Consider the following 13,857-nt stretch of genomic DNA (forward strand, 5'->3'; position numbering starts at 1 on the left):
ATCTGGTTTTGGACTTGTAAACCTGTCTTATTTCCAACCCTGCGTGGGATATGTTGTACACAATGATTAATTCCTGTCAGCTGTATGCGTTCCTGATAATAACAATACAACTTTACTTTATGAATTATGTAAACCGAAGAAAACGATCTTCTGACGCAACCATCGAAGCGATCCTCTAACAACTAATACGAAAAAAAGAAACTAATTTAATTAATATAATGTTAATTAAATTTAAATAAAATTAATATAATAATAGCGTTCATTAATTTTAATTAAAATTAATCTAATAATAGTGTTCATTAATTTTAATTAAAATTAATATAATAATAGTGTTAATTAATTTTAATTAAAATTAATATAATAATAATGTTAAATAAATTTAAATAAAATTAATATAATAATAGTGTTAATTAATTTTGATAAAAAGTAATATAATAATGTTAAATAAATTTAAATAAAATTAAAATAATAATGTTAAATAAATTTAAATAAAATTAATATATTAATAGTGTTAATTAATTTTAAATTAATTAATTAATTAATTTGAATTAAAATTAATATTATAATAATGTTAATTAAATTCAATTAAAATTAATATAATAATAATGTTAAATTTAATTAAAATTAATATAATAATAATGTTAAATTTAATTAAAATAAATATAATAAATATAATAATAATAATGTTAAATTTAATTAAAATAAATATAATAAATATAATAATAATGCTGATTAAAATTAATACCATAATATTGATAATAAAATTATAGTTAAACCACTATACTTGAAAAACACTGCACGTATTACGTTGCTTTTTTCTGTACATTCGAACAGCCAAAAACGCCAAGAAAATCATGGAAATAGATAATCCAAGGTAACAAACTAAGTAGTAAATACCGTACAAATAGAGATCACCCGTAATCGCTGTTAAAGATACGGGTGAAATTATTGTAGCGGCGATCGAACAAGTAGCGGGTAAAATAGCCAGATTTCGACCAGCCAAAAGAAATTCCGATAATTTATCAACACCAACGGACGAGTTCTTTCGTTTCCGATTAAAATAGAAACTTAACGCCACGCAAAAGGCCAGAATAAACACGATAAACACGTAATCGGGCCATCCAATAACCGATTTCGGACTCAAAAATATCGCCATATCTACTACGATGCGGATAAATTTAAAAGCGCGGTGCGTACGGTTCGGCAGCACAATTAAGTCTAACTCGCGTTCTGGGCTCAGCAACATGTGCAAATGGTTAAAACAAAAGCGTAGCAAACATGGAAAATTTGTAGTTAGACGTGATTAAGGTTAAAGCAGAGGCGTATCAAATACATATTTTTTTTAAAAGACGTGATAATGGTTAAATCAAAGGACAGGTCTGCGTTTGAATAAAACTAGAAGAGTATCAACGTGAATTTAATCATTTTTAAGGTGAATCTTGAGGTAGCTTTCAGTAAGTTCTTACCCCTTGTCTCAGTTTAAATTTCAGTTCAGTGTTGTTAGGCCCTCTGCGACTCAAGTTGAACAAGTACTGAGTGAAACCGGAAGTATGTAATACTTCTCTTCGAGAGAAGTGTACCAGCACAAAGCGGGGTAATTGTAACATGATTCTTCCCAACATCAGATCATTTGGAGCAACTGAATCACATACGCGATAAATAGTTCCCTCATCATTACTCTATTAGGCTTTAACTTTTTGCCGAGGCGCATGCATGCACTTGTGGATAAATTTTTGGCCCATGTCAAGACAATCAAGGTTTGTGGGTTAATTGATTGCTGAGGGTTTAGTAAATACCAAACAGTTATAGTCACCCTAGCACGGTGCGATAGTTATTTACCCATCTTAATTAAGTTTGATGAGCAGGAGAGCAAACAAAAAGGGGGGTCCCTCGCCAGGGAAGAATCATGTTACATAACTAAAGTATTCAGACGATACAGAGTGTCATCCTTCTCATCACTCTACAATCTCTTGACTCACCAACTGCCTGGCAACCCCTATCTAAAACTACCGCTGTTTATTTTCTTACTGAGTAGGTAAATGTTTCTTTGCTAATAAAGATTAATAACTTAAAATGTTGTCTCAACATTTTTTTAATGTTTGAATATAATATTATGCAAACTTTAAATAATCATGAACTTTGTACGAACAAGTACTAGTACTTTTATTTTTCGACTCTCCCAGTATAGATGAAGGGTTTCGTAATTATTACGGAATATCTGCTTGTAGGTGTAGTTTTAACTTCAACGTACCCAGTTCGCAATGCCCAACTGTTAAGCGTACAAGCCTGGAAAACTTTAATATATCAGCTACCTAGACATACGTCTAACCGAAGCAAGCGTCTGAATTAAATCGTGGGTTGTTGGAATAGACCATTCCATTAAATACTTGCAACTCGCATTGCTGTAATATTCGTATTGGTCTATTAGACCAATACGAATATTACATGCAGGGAAACAAACTTCCAGGGGCACGCCTCTCTAGTGGATAATTTCAATCATGTCAGGAGACACCGCTAGAGGCATGACCAAGTTGGCTAGCCTCTCGGATGCAGTGAGCTTGGGCTGCCTCTAGTGTTGCCTTGTGGCGACAGGGAAATTATCCAGTATGTAGGCGTGCCCCTGGAAGTTTGTTTCTCTGTAGGTAATATTCGTAATGGTCTATTTGCGCGAGGAAAGTAACCCATGTGGTGTTTGCTTCTCTGTAAGAATTAATGGGATGGTCTATAAAGTTTTAACGAGTCTCCTTTTGTTTTGTCAAGCTAAACCAGATTGGGCACGGGTTAGGTTAGATTTTGTGGCGATATAATGTCACCAAAACGATTGCCTCTTTTTATTTCATTTAAAAATTATACCTACCAGGAGAGGTAGTATTAGGTTTACAAAACTTCTTTTAAAATACGTCATTATGAACTAATAAAATTATCTACAGTTATTACAACCTGGCTATATTTCACTCCTTCAGACCCGGTGAAGCCTTACCAAAGTAAAAGGTAAGCTACGCTACCCTTGAAGGAGAGAGCGATAGAGCGGTAATCCTAATATAATGTTGACTCTGTACCCCCATCTATGGAACGGCAACGAAGTCCTCCCAGCATCCTCATTTTTGGTATGGTCGTACGGCACGGAAACGTAAAGAACGCCCCCTCTGTCTTAGAAATAGAAGCTAGTTTTCATACAAAAACAATGTCGGTACGGGGCAGCGCTTAACAATCGCCTACCAAAGTGTAAGGGGTGCGCGAGGTATAATGGGAGAGTTGCAACATATGCATCAGGTCGCAAATCATCATCACCACTCCATCTTACCTCTTTTCTCCTTGCGCTTTCTTACGCTGCATTTCCATAATGGTTCGTGGAAGATTTTTTTCTTCTAGTTAAATAAAAGTGTTCTTAATGATGACATTTTTACCTAATATACTAAATTACTCGGTTTTGGAATTTAAAGTTAGCTTTTTGTTCTACGGATTAGCTTATTATCAAATTGGCATTACGAAACAAACCATAACTATGAAAATTAAAACTAATTGCGGATTATTTCAAAATTGGCATAATGTTTGGCTTAAGATATTTCGCAAACTGTTTTGGGGAAATACTGTGTAATTTGGTGGTAGATATAGGTGTAGTAAGAACTGTTAGTTCGTGAAATTTTGATCATTTACCTTTATTATATGGTTATGATGTTGGCCGTGTGGTGACGCCTGTAAGAAGTATCTCTCTCTCTCTGATTGGATGAATTTAAATTTGCGCCACATGATGTGTTATTACGGGAAAGGGACTCCTTACACTTGGTAAAGCTGGGGATACGTACTTCCACCTATTTACTTCTGATTTACTTAATTTAATATTGATTGGTCGGTGAAAGTTACTATGACTTTTGCGTGATGTTTTGAAACTTCACGAAAATAGGCACGAATAATACATATGGCAAAATTTCACAAATAGAAATTTTGTCTCTGACGCTAGACGCTTTTAAAGGTACAATAGCATCTAAATTTATTGTTCAATTTTGGATCTAAAAATTTTATATTATTAACAGAGTATACAAAAACATCTTTGATAAATATATGTGATAATTAAGCTTCGAAAGTTGTCCATTTTGCTACCTAAATAATCTTGAAGAAATAACACTGTTGCTGTAAGTACCACATTTGTCGTGAGCTACGAGATTTGATAACACCAGAAGGGTAGGCTACTTGGTACTGCACTTTGTCTGTCAAGTAGCCTGACCTCCTGGGTAAATGGTATCATTCCTCCTAGTCTGAAAACGATGTATTGAAATATATATACGTATGTATTTAGAAGGGTTAACACCTTAAAAATAGACCCAACCAACAATTCTTTTGAATTTATATAACGGCTCAGATCTCGTTCGCGGGTTTTGAGGCGAGAAAGGGTTAACCTGATTGGCTTGATTTTGCCATGCGCAGAACCTGTTTTACCCCAAGAGTCAGACTCTAATCCAATCAGAAAAAGAAGAGATTTATTTTCGTCGCTCAACGACAGATGGTACTACAGTCAATTTCGTTTGTCACGTGATCCTATCCCTTAGATGGAGACGAGACTAAGCCAACTTGTTTATTTGTTGATTGGGTCTATTATATTTCAGTTTAAAATAATTTTCAAAAATGCAAAGTAATCTAAGAAATCCTCAGAAAATAATACATAATTTTATCTAATAGTATTTCTTTAACTGACTCTCTGGCAAAGAAATGAAATTTAGTTCACACTATTATGGTTACTGTAGATTTTTATTGTGTGCGGTTTTGTTTACAGGCCTACCTGGAAAATATTATATTTTAGACTAACCACTTAAACACGACAGGAGTGTGTTTGGATCAATTTCTGAAAAGATACCACAAACGAAGTCAGATTGGAATGCAGCAAATTTTCCATGGCATTTTGGGCGCGTTTTATAGAATTGAAACCAAATCAGCATTCAAAACTAAATTATTTCTGTAATTTATTTTATGTGACATAAAAAACATCAAACCAATCTAAAAGTTTATAAAAAAATATCTTTGAAGTAATATTTCGATCACAATGAATAAATTGAAAGCCGCTGCAACAGAGGTAAGATGTAATTTACAACAGCGCAATACAAATATTGCGTTTATTGTTATATTTAGAAATAATTAAATCTTCAAAACAAAAATAAAAAAAATTAGGTCCAGACAGTTTTGGAAATTGACGGTGACGAAGTGATTGGTTCATACTCAGTTGGGGTGGATATACTTAGGACGAAATTAAACAATAGGTATATCCAGAAGTATATAATACTTTTCTTCGGGAGAAGTGTACAGCACAAAGCGGGGTAATTGTAACATGATTCTTCCCAACATCTGGAGCTTGGTTACTAAACCGAATCACATACGCCATGTAAATAGTTCCCCTCATCATTACTATATCTATTAGCGCTGCTTAACTATTTGCCTAGGCGCATGCATGCGCTTGTGTGTTAATTTTTGTCCCACGTCAAGACAATCAAGGTTTGTTGGTTAATTGATTGCTCCATTGGGATTAAGTAAATAAATACCAAACAGTTATAGTTAATTCACCTGCACGGTGCGATGCCCATCTGAAGATTGATGAGCAGGTGAACAAAGAAAAGGGTTAGACTGGGAAGAATCATGTTATACATAACTAAAGTATTAAGAGGATACAGAGTGTCATCCTTCCTCTATTATCTACTTCTAGCATAACTTAATCAAAACCAATTTAACTACTTAAATGAGTCCGTTTTTCTTTCGGAGGTTATTATTTTATTTTCGTTATTTTGACAGCTTTGATATGACTGTTATTGGTTTTGGAGATTTAGGGGAGCTTACATCAGATCATAATGGAACTGGTATACTGGGGTCACTTATACGTAATGTACGAATGTAGTCTGCAAAACTGTCAAATGAAAGATTGTAAAACATAATTTATGATAGGAAACCCAATTCAGCGTTATTCCCCTCCCTCTAAGTTCGAAAGTTGTGGACTGTTTTGACTACTCGACTACAACGAATGTGTTTCCTTGGAACTTCGTCACAGGACCACCGAAAATATTCCAAAGAGACTACTTTGAGTCACTCGAATGTTTTCAAAAAACGGTAAAAAGTTAAAATACGTAAAATTGTTCAGTTAGAGCATGGTATTATCATACTCTCACAAAGTATGACACGAGAGCTCTTTAAGAGTACAACGACAACCCAGTATGAAGTATTACTTAGACTTTAATTATATCTGCATATTTTGCTCCAGCTATGGATATCTACGATTCTCGCCTTTCTGGGATTTTCTTGTATTTGGACAGCAATGAGAGTTTTCCGTGGAAAACCACATCAGTCGCATTTAAAGACGTTTGAAGACTCAATATTGCACGTCTTCGCTGTGTTTATGCGCCAAGGTGTGTAAATCAAAAATTTGTTACGTCTAATATCACTAAATCATTTAAACCGTAGAATTTTAAACATGCCATTAAGCATGTAAATTACTTAGTACGTAGCCCTATAAGTAAATTATTATTTTTTCAAAAGAGTTGATTGTAGTTCCCTGTGACATAGAAGGTGAAAATGATACAAAAATAAGGCTTAGTCTTAAGCCATATTTTGTGTAATTTAAGATTCCATACCAGTGAAATCACTTTACGGCCGTCTGTTATGGATATCGTGGTTTATCGCTTCATTCTATTTAACGATGTCCTTCAACTGTTTGCTATTGTCGAAACTGGCCAAGAAGGATGACCCCTTTCGATACGAAGAAGTGGAAGATTTCATCACCCATCCCATCAAACTATACGTGGCGCAAGACACTTCGCCATATGACAAGTTGAAAGTAAAAATTGAAATAAATTTGTGAATAAGCCTATTATTCAGGGCGTCCCTTCAAAGGGATGTAAAATGCGTTATGTAGGGAACTATATTCTGAAGTCGTAGTGTTACTATTTCCTGGAAGAGTGATAGGGCAATGTCACGTTAAATGACTCGGCCGGAGCAGGACAATTTGGTCTCGCCGAATTGGTCTCGCCATTTTGGTCTCGCCGATTTGGTCGCGGGACTAATTGGTCTCACCGATTTGGTCTCGGTACTATTTGGTCTCGGGACTATTTGGTCTCGTGATTATTTGGTCTCGGGACTATTTGGTCTCGGGACTATTTGGTATCGTGACTATTTGGTCTCGGGACTATTTGGTATCGTGACTATTTGGTCTCGGGACTATTTGGTATCGTGACTATTTGGTCTCGGGACTATTTGGTATCGTGATTATTTGGTCTCGGGACTATTTGGTATCGTGATTATTTGGTCTCGGGACTATTTGGTATCGTGATTATTTGGTCTCGGGACTATTTGGTCTCGTGATTATTTGGTTACCTAATTAGTTGCCTCCTTTTCCAAAGCAATGGTCCCAATAATTCGTTGCCACCTTTTCCAAAATTTTCTCCTATTAATTAGTTGCCACCTTTTCCTAAATATTCTCCTATTAATTAGCTGTCACTTTTTTGCAAAATATTCTCCTAATAGTTAGCTGCCACCTTTTCCAAAATATTCTCCTATTAATTAGCTGCCACCTTTTCCAAAAAATTCTCCTATTAATTAGCTGCCACCTTTTCCAAAACATTCTCCTGCTAATTAGCTGCCACCTTTTCCAAAACATTCTCCTACTAATTAGCTGTCACCTTCTTGCAAAATATTCTCCTATTAATTAGCTGAAACCTTTTCCAAAATATTCTACTATTAATTAGCTGCCACCTTTTCCAAAACATTCTCCTAATAATTAGCTGCCACCTTATCCTAAATATTCTCCTATTAATTAGCTGTCACCTTATCCTAAATATTCTCCTATTAATTAGCTGTCACCTTTTTGCAAAATATTCTCCTAATAGTTAACTGCCACCTTTTCCAAAATATTCTACTATTAATTAGCTGCCACCTTTTCCAAAACATTCTCCTAATAATTAGCTGCCACCTTTTCCAAAACATTCTCCTACTAATTAGCTGCCACCTTTTTCAAAACATTCTCCTACTAATTAGCTGTCACCTTTTTGCAAAATATTCTCCTAATAGTTAGCTGCCACCTTTTCCAAAATATTCTCCAATTAATTAACTGCCACCTTTTCCAAAATATTCTCCTATTAATTATCTGACACCTTTTCCAAAATATTTCTATTATTGCTAATAAATTGATCGCGGTAAGAGGCGGGCTTTTAATACTCGTATAAATAATCTTCTTACCTCCAAACAAGGTTGGGTTGGGTTAGGTCCCGAGACCCATTTGTCCCGAGAAACAATTGTCCCGAGACCGAATTGTCCCGAGACCGAATTGTCCCGAGATCGAATTTTCCCGAGACCCATTTGTCCCGAGACCCATTTGTCCCGAGACCCAATTGTCCCGAGACCCAATTGTCCCGAGACCCATTTGTCCCGAGACCCAATTGTCACGAGACCCAATTGTCCCGAGGCCCATTTGTCCCGAGGCCCATTTGTCCCGAGACCCAATTGTCCCGAGACCAAAACGGCGAGACCAAAACGGCGAGACCAAATCGGCGAGACCATAACGGCGAGACCAAATTGTCTCGTACCGGACTCGGCAGATAGGTTTAACGAAAATGTCGATGCACATTCCCAAGGCACTGGTAACGCTACGATATTCGTCCATGCCCAGTAGCACTCTATTTGATTGGAAGATAAGCTTGATATAAGCCCCGCCCCAATAAACTGACTAGATTCTGTTTTACACGCAGTACTCGGAAGACTCCGTGAGAAAGACTGTGTGGGATAAGGTAGTTGCAGATAAAACTGCTGTATCTCTCAGTGACTTAGATTTTCTGAAGATTTTTGATGAGATGCAAGAGGGAGAATCGGCGATTTTAGCTATTCCTAGTTTCACGTTACAAGGGTTATTAATGTTTTGTGGAATTTACGACCTCTATATTTCCAAAATGTCCTTCACTCAGACCATGCAAGTGTTCTTAATGGGGCGAGATTTGGATGAGGACACGAAAAATCAGATCAAATCAATGTAAGGTTAAGTTAATATACCCTCAAACTTCAAAAGTGTTTAAGAGTCAATTAGGAGGAATCATTTTGAAGTTTTTAGGATATTCTCGTCGTGGCCGGCGTCTCAGGAAACCCCTAGCCGAATTTGAACATTATATCGTTTTTGTTTTAATTGTATGTTTAGTGCTCTGCGAACATTTGAAGGACATATTTTGGAGGAGTACATGGAAAGGGAAGCGAGATTTGGGGAGCATTGCCTTGGGCTAACAGAAATTGAACATTACACACCAATACCATTGAACAAACTTTACTTCATCATAATATTTCACTGGATTAGTTTGGCTTTCGCTGTGCTCTATGCGCTCCTTGAAAGAATTTTCTTCATTGACAAACTTCAATAGAATGTTTTCGATAGTGATTTCAATCATTTGATTTTTTTATGATGATTTTAAATAAGAAATAGTTTAGGTTAAGTTTTGTTATTTGACCTCTAATTGTACAAGGTCAGCTTAATTAGGGTTTGCTTTGGTTATTTCAACCTCGATAGTATTAGAGGAGTTAAAGTTAGGTGAGGTAACTAAAGGTAAGGTTGTTATACAACGATCAATTTGTACTTTGAAGGGAAGGTAAACTGTAGGGTTAAGAATAGCTCAAAACTCTTGTTAAACACCGCATAAAACAGCAGTTTTGAACTATGCCTCTGTTTTCTTTGGAACCTCGGTTGCTTTTTTTGTGAACTGCTCTTTCAAGGTACACTTTGCGGAAGTAAGCACGGTCCGGAAGGCGCTTTGCGTGACTCTGTCAAGCTGAATGAAAAATAGGCCACATACATTAAATATACCTTAATTAAGGACTAACTAAATAATGCATATTTTGATAAATATTCCTATCCAGAAACTTTGCCTCTGACGTTAGACGCTTTTTAAAGGGACACTACAATAGCGTCTGAAATTATCGATAAATTTTGGGTCTAAAAATTTTTTTCCCTAATAGACCTAGAACATTCAGAAATATTAGTGATGGCGGATATTGTAAATTAACCGATGTCGATACCGATACCGATACCAATTTTAACCGATATTCTAAATTCAGCAAAATTAACCGATTATTTAACAAAATGAAACCGATATCGACCGATTATTATAACCGATATTTCGATAGTAAATTCGAGCCAATATATTGCTTTAAGTGTCATGTCGTTCACCGTATGATACCGATATCATATCGGTTTGAACCTATCACTAAAATATATGTAAATATAGCTTTGAGAAATGCCGATTTAGTGCGCTGATAAAATCATCACTGTTGCTATAACACACTTGTCGTGAGCTACAGATCTTTTTGCTCGATTGAAATGTTTACACAAGGAAATGTAGAAGGATTTTAACTTTGAGAGTAATATTTTAGTGGAAAATAATTTTCAGGAATGTGAAATATGCATAATTTCATCAAATAGTATTTCTTTAATTAACGTTCTGGTAAAGATAGAACTGTAGTTCTGACTTGTTATACAGTTATTGTAGCTCTTTATTGTGTATATAACATTACGTGCGGTTTTGTTTATACCTAGAAAACATAATATTTTAGTCTAACTGATTAAACAAGATAAGAGTGCGTTTGGATCAATTTCTGAAAAGGTTCCGCAAACGACGTCCGAGTGAAAGGGCGCAAATTTTCCGTGGCGTATTGCGCGCGTTTCTTAGCGTTAAAATCAAATCAGCTTTCAAAACAAAAATTATTTCAGTAATTTATTAAACAAAATGTGACAGCAAACCATTCTAAAACTTTGTGAAAAATATCTTTGAAGTAATATTTCAATCAAAATGAATAAATTGAAAGCCGCTGCAACAGAGGTAAGAAGCAATTACAACAGCACAATCGTAATGTTGAAATTAATTGTGATATTTAAAAATAACTAAATCTGCAAACGAGGATCCTTATTTTAATTTTTTAAATTAGATTATGACAATTTTCGAAATTGACGGTGACGAAGTGATTGGTCCATACTCAGTTGCCATTGATATATTTCGGACGAAATTAAACAATAGGTATATCCAGAAGTATATAATACTTCTCTACGGGAGAAGTGTACCTACCACAAAGCGGGGTAATTGTAACATGATTCTTCCCAAAATCAGAATTAACATTTGGAGCAAGGTTACTAAACCGAATCACATACGCCATGTAAATAGTTCCCTCATCACTACTCTATTAGCGCCGCTTAACTATTTGCTAAGGCGCATGCATGCGCTTGCGGATTAATTTTTGTCCCACGTTATGACAATCAAGGTTTGTAGGTTAATTGATTGCTGAAGATTTAGTAAATACCAAACAGTTATAGAATTCACCCTAACACGGTGCGATGCCCATCTGAAGTTTGATGAGCAGGTGAGCAAACAAAAAGGGGGAACCTGGGAAGAATCATGTTATACATAACTAAAGTATTAAGAGGATACAGAGTGTCATCCTTCTTCTATTATCCCCTTGTAGTATAACTTAATCAAAACCTGTCCGAGATTTCACAACTTAAATGCGTCTGTTTTTCTTCTGATGGTTATTGTTTTATTGACTTATTTGATAGCTTTGATATGACTGTTATTGGTGTTGGAGATTTTGGGGAGCTTACATCAGATCATAATGGAACTGGTATACTGGGGTCACTTATACGTAATGTACGAGTTTATCTTGTAAAATACCCAAACGAAAGATTGTAAAAACGTCATTTATGTAAATTTTGTTAGGAAACTCAATTCGGCATTATTCCCCTCACTCCAAGTGCGAAAGTTGTGGACTGTTTTGACTACTCGACTACAACGAATGTATTTCCGTGGCACTTCGTATCGGGACTACCGAAAATATTCCACAAGGACTTATTTGAGTCACTCGAATGTTTTCAAAAAACGGTAAAAAGTTAAAATACGTAAAATTGTTCAGTTAGAGCATGGTATTATCATACTCTCACTAAGCATTACACGAAAGCTCTTTAAGAGTACAACGACGACCCAGACCCATAATAGACATATATTTTCCTCCAGCTATGGATATCTACGATTCTCGCCTTTCTGGCATTTTCTTGTATTTGGACAGCAATGAGAGTTTTCCGTGGAAAACCACATCAGTCGCATTTAAAGACGTTTGAAGACTCAATATTGCACGTCTTCGCTGTGTTTATGCGCCAAGGTGTGTAAATCAAAAGTTTATTACGTCTAATATCACGAAATCGTTTAAACCATACAATTTTAAACATGCCAATTAGCATGTGAATTACTTGGTACGTGGCCTTATAAGTAAATTATTATTTTTCCAAAAATTTTAAAATATTTCGCAACCTGAAGTTGATTGTATAGTTCCCTGTGACATAAAAGGTGAAAAGGACACAAAAATAAGGCTTAGGCTTAAGCCATATTTTTGTGCAATTTAAGATTCTATACCAGTGAAGTCACTTTACGGCCGTCTGTTATGGATATCGTGGGATATCGCTTCATTCTATTTAACGATGTCCTTCAACTGCTTGTTATTGTCGAAACTGGCCAAGAAGGATGACCCCTTTCGATACGAACAACTGGAAGATTTCGTCACTCATCCCATCAAACTATACGTGTTGCAAGACACTCCACCATATGACAAGTTGAAAGTAAAGTTTTGAAAAATAGTAGAATAAGCCTATTATTCAGGGCGTCTCTTCAAAGGGATGTAAAATGCGTTATGTAGGGAACTATATTCTGAAGTCGTAGTGTTACTATTTCCTGGAAGAGTGATAGGGCAATGTCACGTGGAACGACTCGGCAGATAGGTTCAACGAAAATGTCGATGCCTATTCCCAAGGCACTGGTAACGCTACGAAATTCGCGCATGTCCAGTAGAACTCTATTTGATTGGAAGATAAGCTTGATATAAGCCCCGCCCCTTCAAACTGACTAGATTCTGTTTTACACGCAGTACTCGGAAGACTCCTTGAGAAAGACTGTGTGGGATAAGGTAGTTGCAGATGAAACTGCTGTACCTCTCGGTGACATAAATTTTCTGAAGTTTTTTGAGGAGGTGGATAAGGGAGAATCGTCGATTTTAGCTATCCCAAGTTTCGTATTACAAGTGATAAGAATGTATTGTGGATCTCTGGACGTCTATATTTCAGAAAGGTCCTTCACTCAGACCATGAAAGTGTTCTTAATGAGGCGAGATTTGGATGAGGACACAAAAATTCAGATCAAATCAATGTAGGTTAAGTTAATATACCCCAGGAAACATTTTGAGGTTTTTAGGATATTCTCATCGTGGCCGGGGTCTCAGGAAACCCCTAGCCGAATTTGAACATTATATCGTTTTTGTTTTAATTGCATGTTTAGTGCTCTGCGAACATTTGAAGGACATATTTTGGAGGAGTACATGGAAAGGGAATCGAGATTTGGGGAGCATTGCCTTGGGCTAACAGAAATTGAACATTACACACAAATTCCTTTGAACAAACTTTATTTCATCATAATATTTCACTGGATTAGTTTGGCTTTCGCTCTGCTATATTCTCTCTTTGAAAGAATTTTCTTCACTGTTTAACTAAAATAGGTATCTTTTTTGAAAGATACTTCGATCTATTTTTTCTTCACATTCAATTTCAAATTTACCCATAAATTATAATCACTTCAGATATTAGTGATAAAATGTATCACAGTGAAAGTTACTCGTTATACAATAGTGCGAAACTTAATTCTTGTCTTTTTCAATGTATTTAAATAATAATTATAATAATTATAATAATATCAAAGAATTTATTGACATTTATTTCGGGAAAAGTATATTTTTTGTGATAAAATATATCCCAGTTACGCTGTTATTCAATAATGTAAACTCTAGTAGTAAAAATGTAACGCTTTTAATTGATGT

General features: G+C 35.5%; 2 protein-coding genes across 2 annotated transcripts; both read left to right on the plus strand.

The window, feature by feature from the left end:
• Positions 1 to 5,038: 5,038 nt before the first annotated feature.
• Positions 5,039 to 9,536, plus strand: LOC149618563 (putative glutamate receptor). Its single transcript, XM_089854497.1, has 8 exons — positions 5,039 to 5,068; positions 5,164 to 5,252; positions 5,779 to 5,869; positions 5,929 to 6,090; positions 6,242 to 6,386; positions 6,603 to 6,814; positions 8,721 to 8,998; positions 9,161 to 9,536. The coding sequence occupies exons 1-8, from the start codon at positions 5,039 to 5,041 to the stop codon at positions 9,375 to 9,377; spliced, it is 1,224 nt and encodes a 407-aa protein (XP_089710623.1). The 3' UTR covers positions 9,378 to 9,536.
• Positions 9,537 to 9,724: 188 nt separating this feature from the next.
• LOC149618564 (putative glutamate receptor) lies at positions 9,725 to 13,846 on the plus strand. The gene is made up of 8 exons (XM_089854862.1): positions 9,725 to 10,829; positions 10,936 to 11,024; positions 11,558 to 11,648; positions 11,718 to 11,879; positions 12,012 to 12,156; positions 12,399 to 12,610; positions 12,916 to 13,193; positions 13,323 to 13,846. Exons 1-8 carry the CDS (start codon positions 10,800 to 10,802, stop codon positions 13,528 to 13,530), a joined length of 1,215 nt encoding a protein of 404 aa, XP_089710988.1. The 5' UTR covers positions 9,725 to 10,799; the 3' UTR covers positions 13,531 to 13,846.
• Positions 13,847 to 13,857: the final 11 nt, after the last annotated feature.

The sequence above is a fragment of the Phalangium opilio genome, unplaced genomic scaffold (assembly GCF_054372755.1).
Source record: "Phalangium opilio isolate 3A_F unplaced genomic scaffold, DU_Popi_V2 ptg000209l_1, whole genome shotgun sequence".
In the NCBI taxonomy this organism is placed as follows: Eukaryota; Metazoa; Arthropoda; class Arachnida; order Opiliones; family Phalangiidae; genus Phalangium; species Phalangium opilio.

Bases quoted from the DNA above. Each gene is read 5' to 3' on its own strand.
- LOC149618563 (XM_089854497.1), top strand. From the start codon at position 5,039: ATGAATAAATTGAAAGCCGCTGCAACAGAG. The intron at 5,069-5,163 runs GTAAGATGTAAT...AAAAAAAATTAG, and splicing joins TGAAAGCCGCTGCAACAGAG to GTCCAGACAGTTTTGGAAAT. The intron at 6,815-8,720 runs GTAAAAATTGAA...TTTTACACGCAG, and splicing joins CGCCATATGACAAGTTGAAA to TACTCGGAAGACTCCGTGAG.
- LOC149618564 (XM_089854862.1), top strand. From the start codon at position 10,800: ATGAATAAATTGAAAGCCGCTGCAACAGAG. The intron at 11,025-11,557 runs GTATATCCAGAA...CTTATTTGATAG, and splicing joins CGGACGAAATTAAACAATAG to CTTTGATATGACTGTTATTG. The intron at 12,611-12,915 runs GTAAAGTTTTGA...TTTTACACGCAG, and splicing joins CACCATATGACAAGTTGAAA to TACTCGGAAGACTCCTTGAG.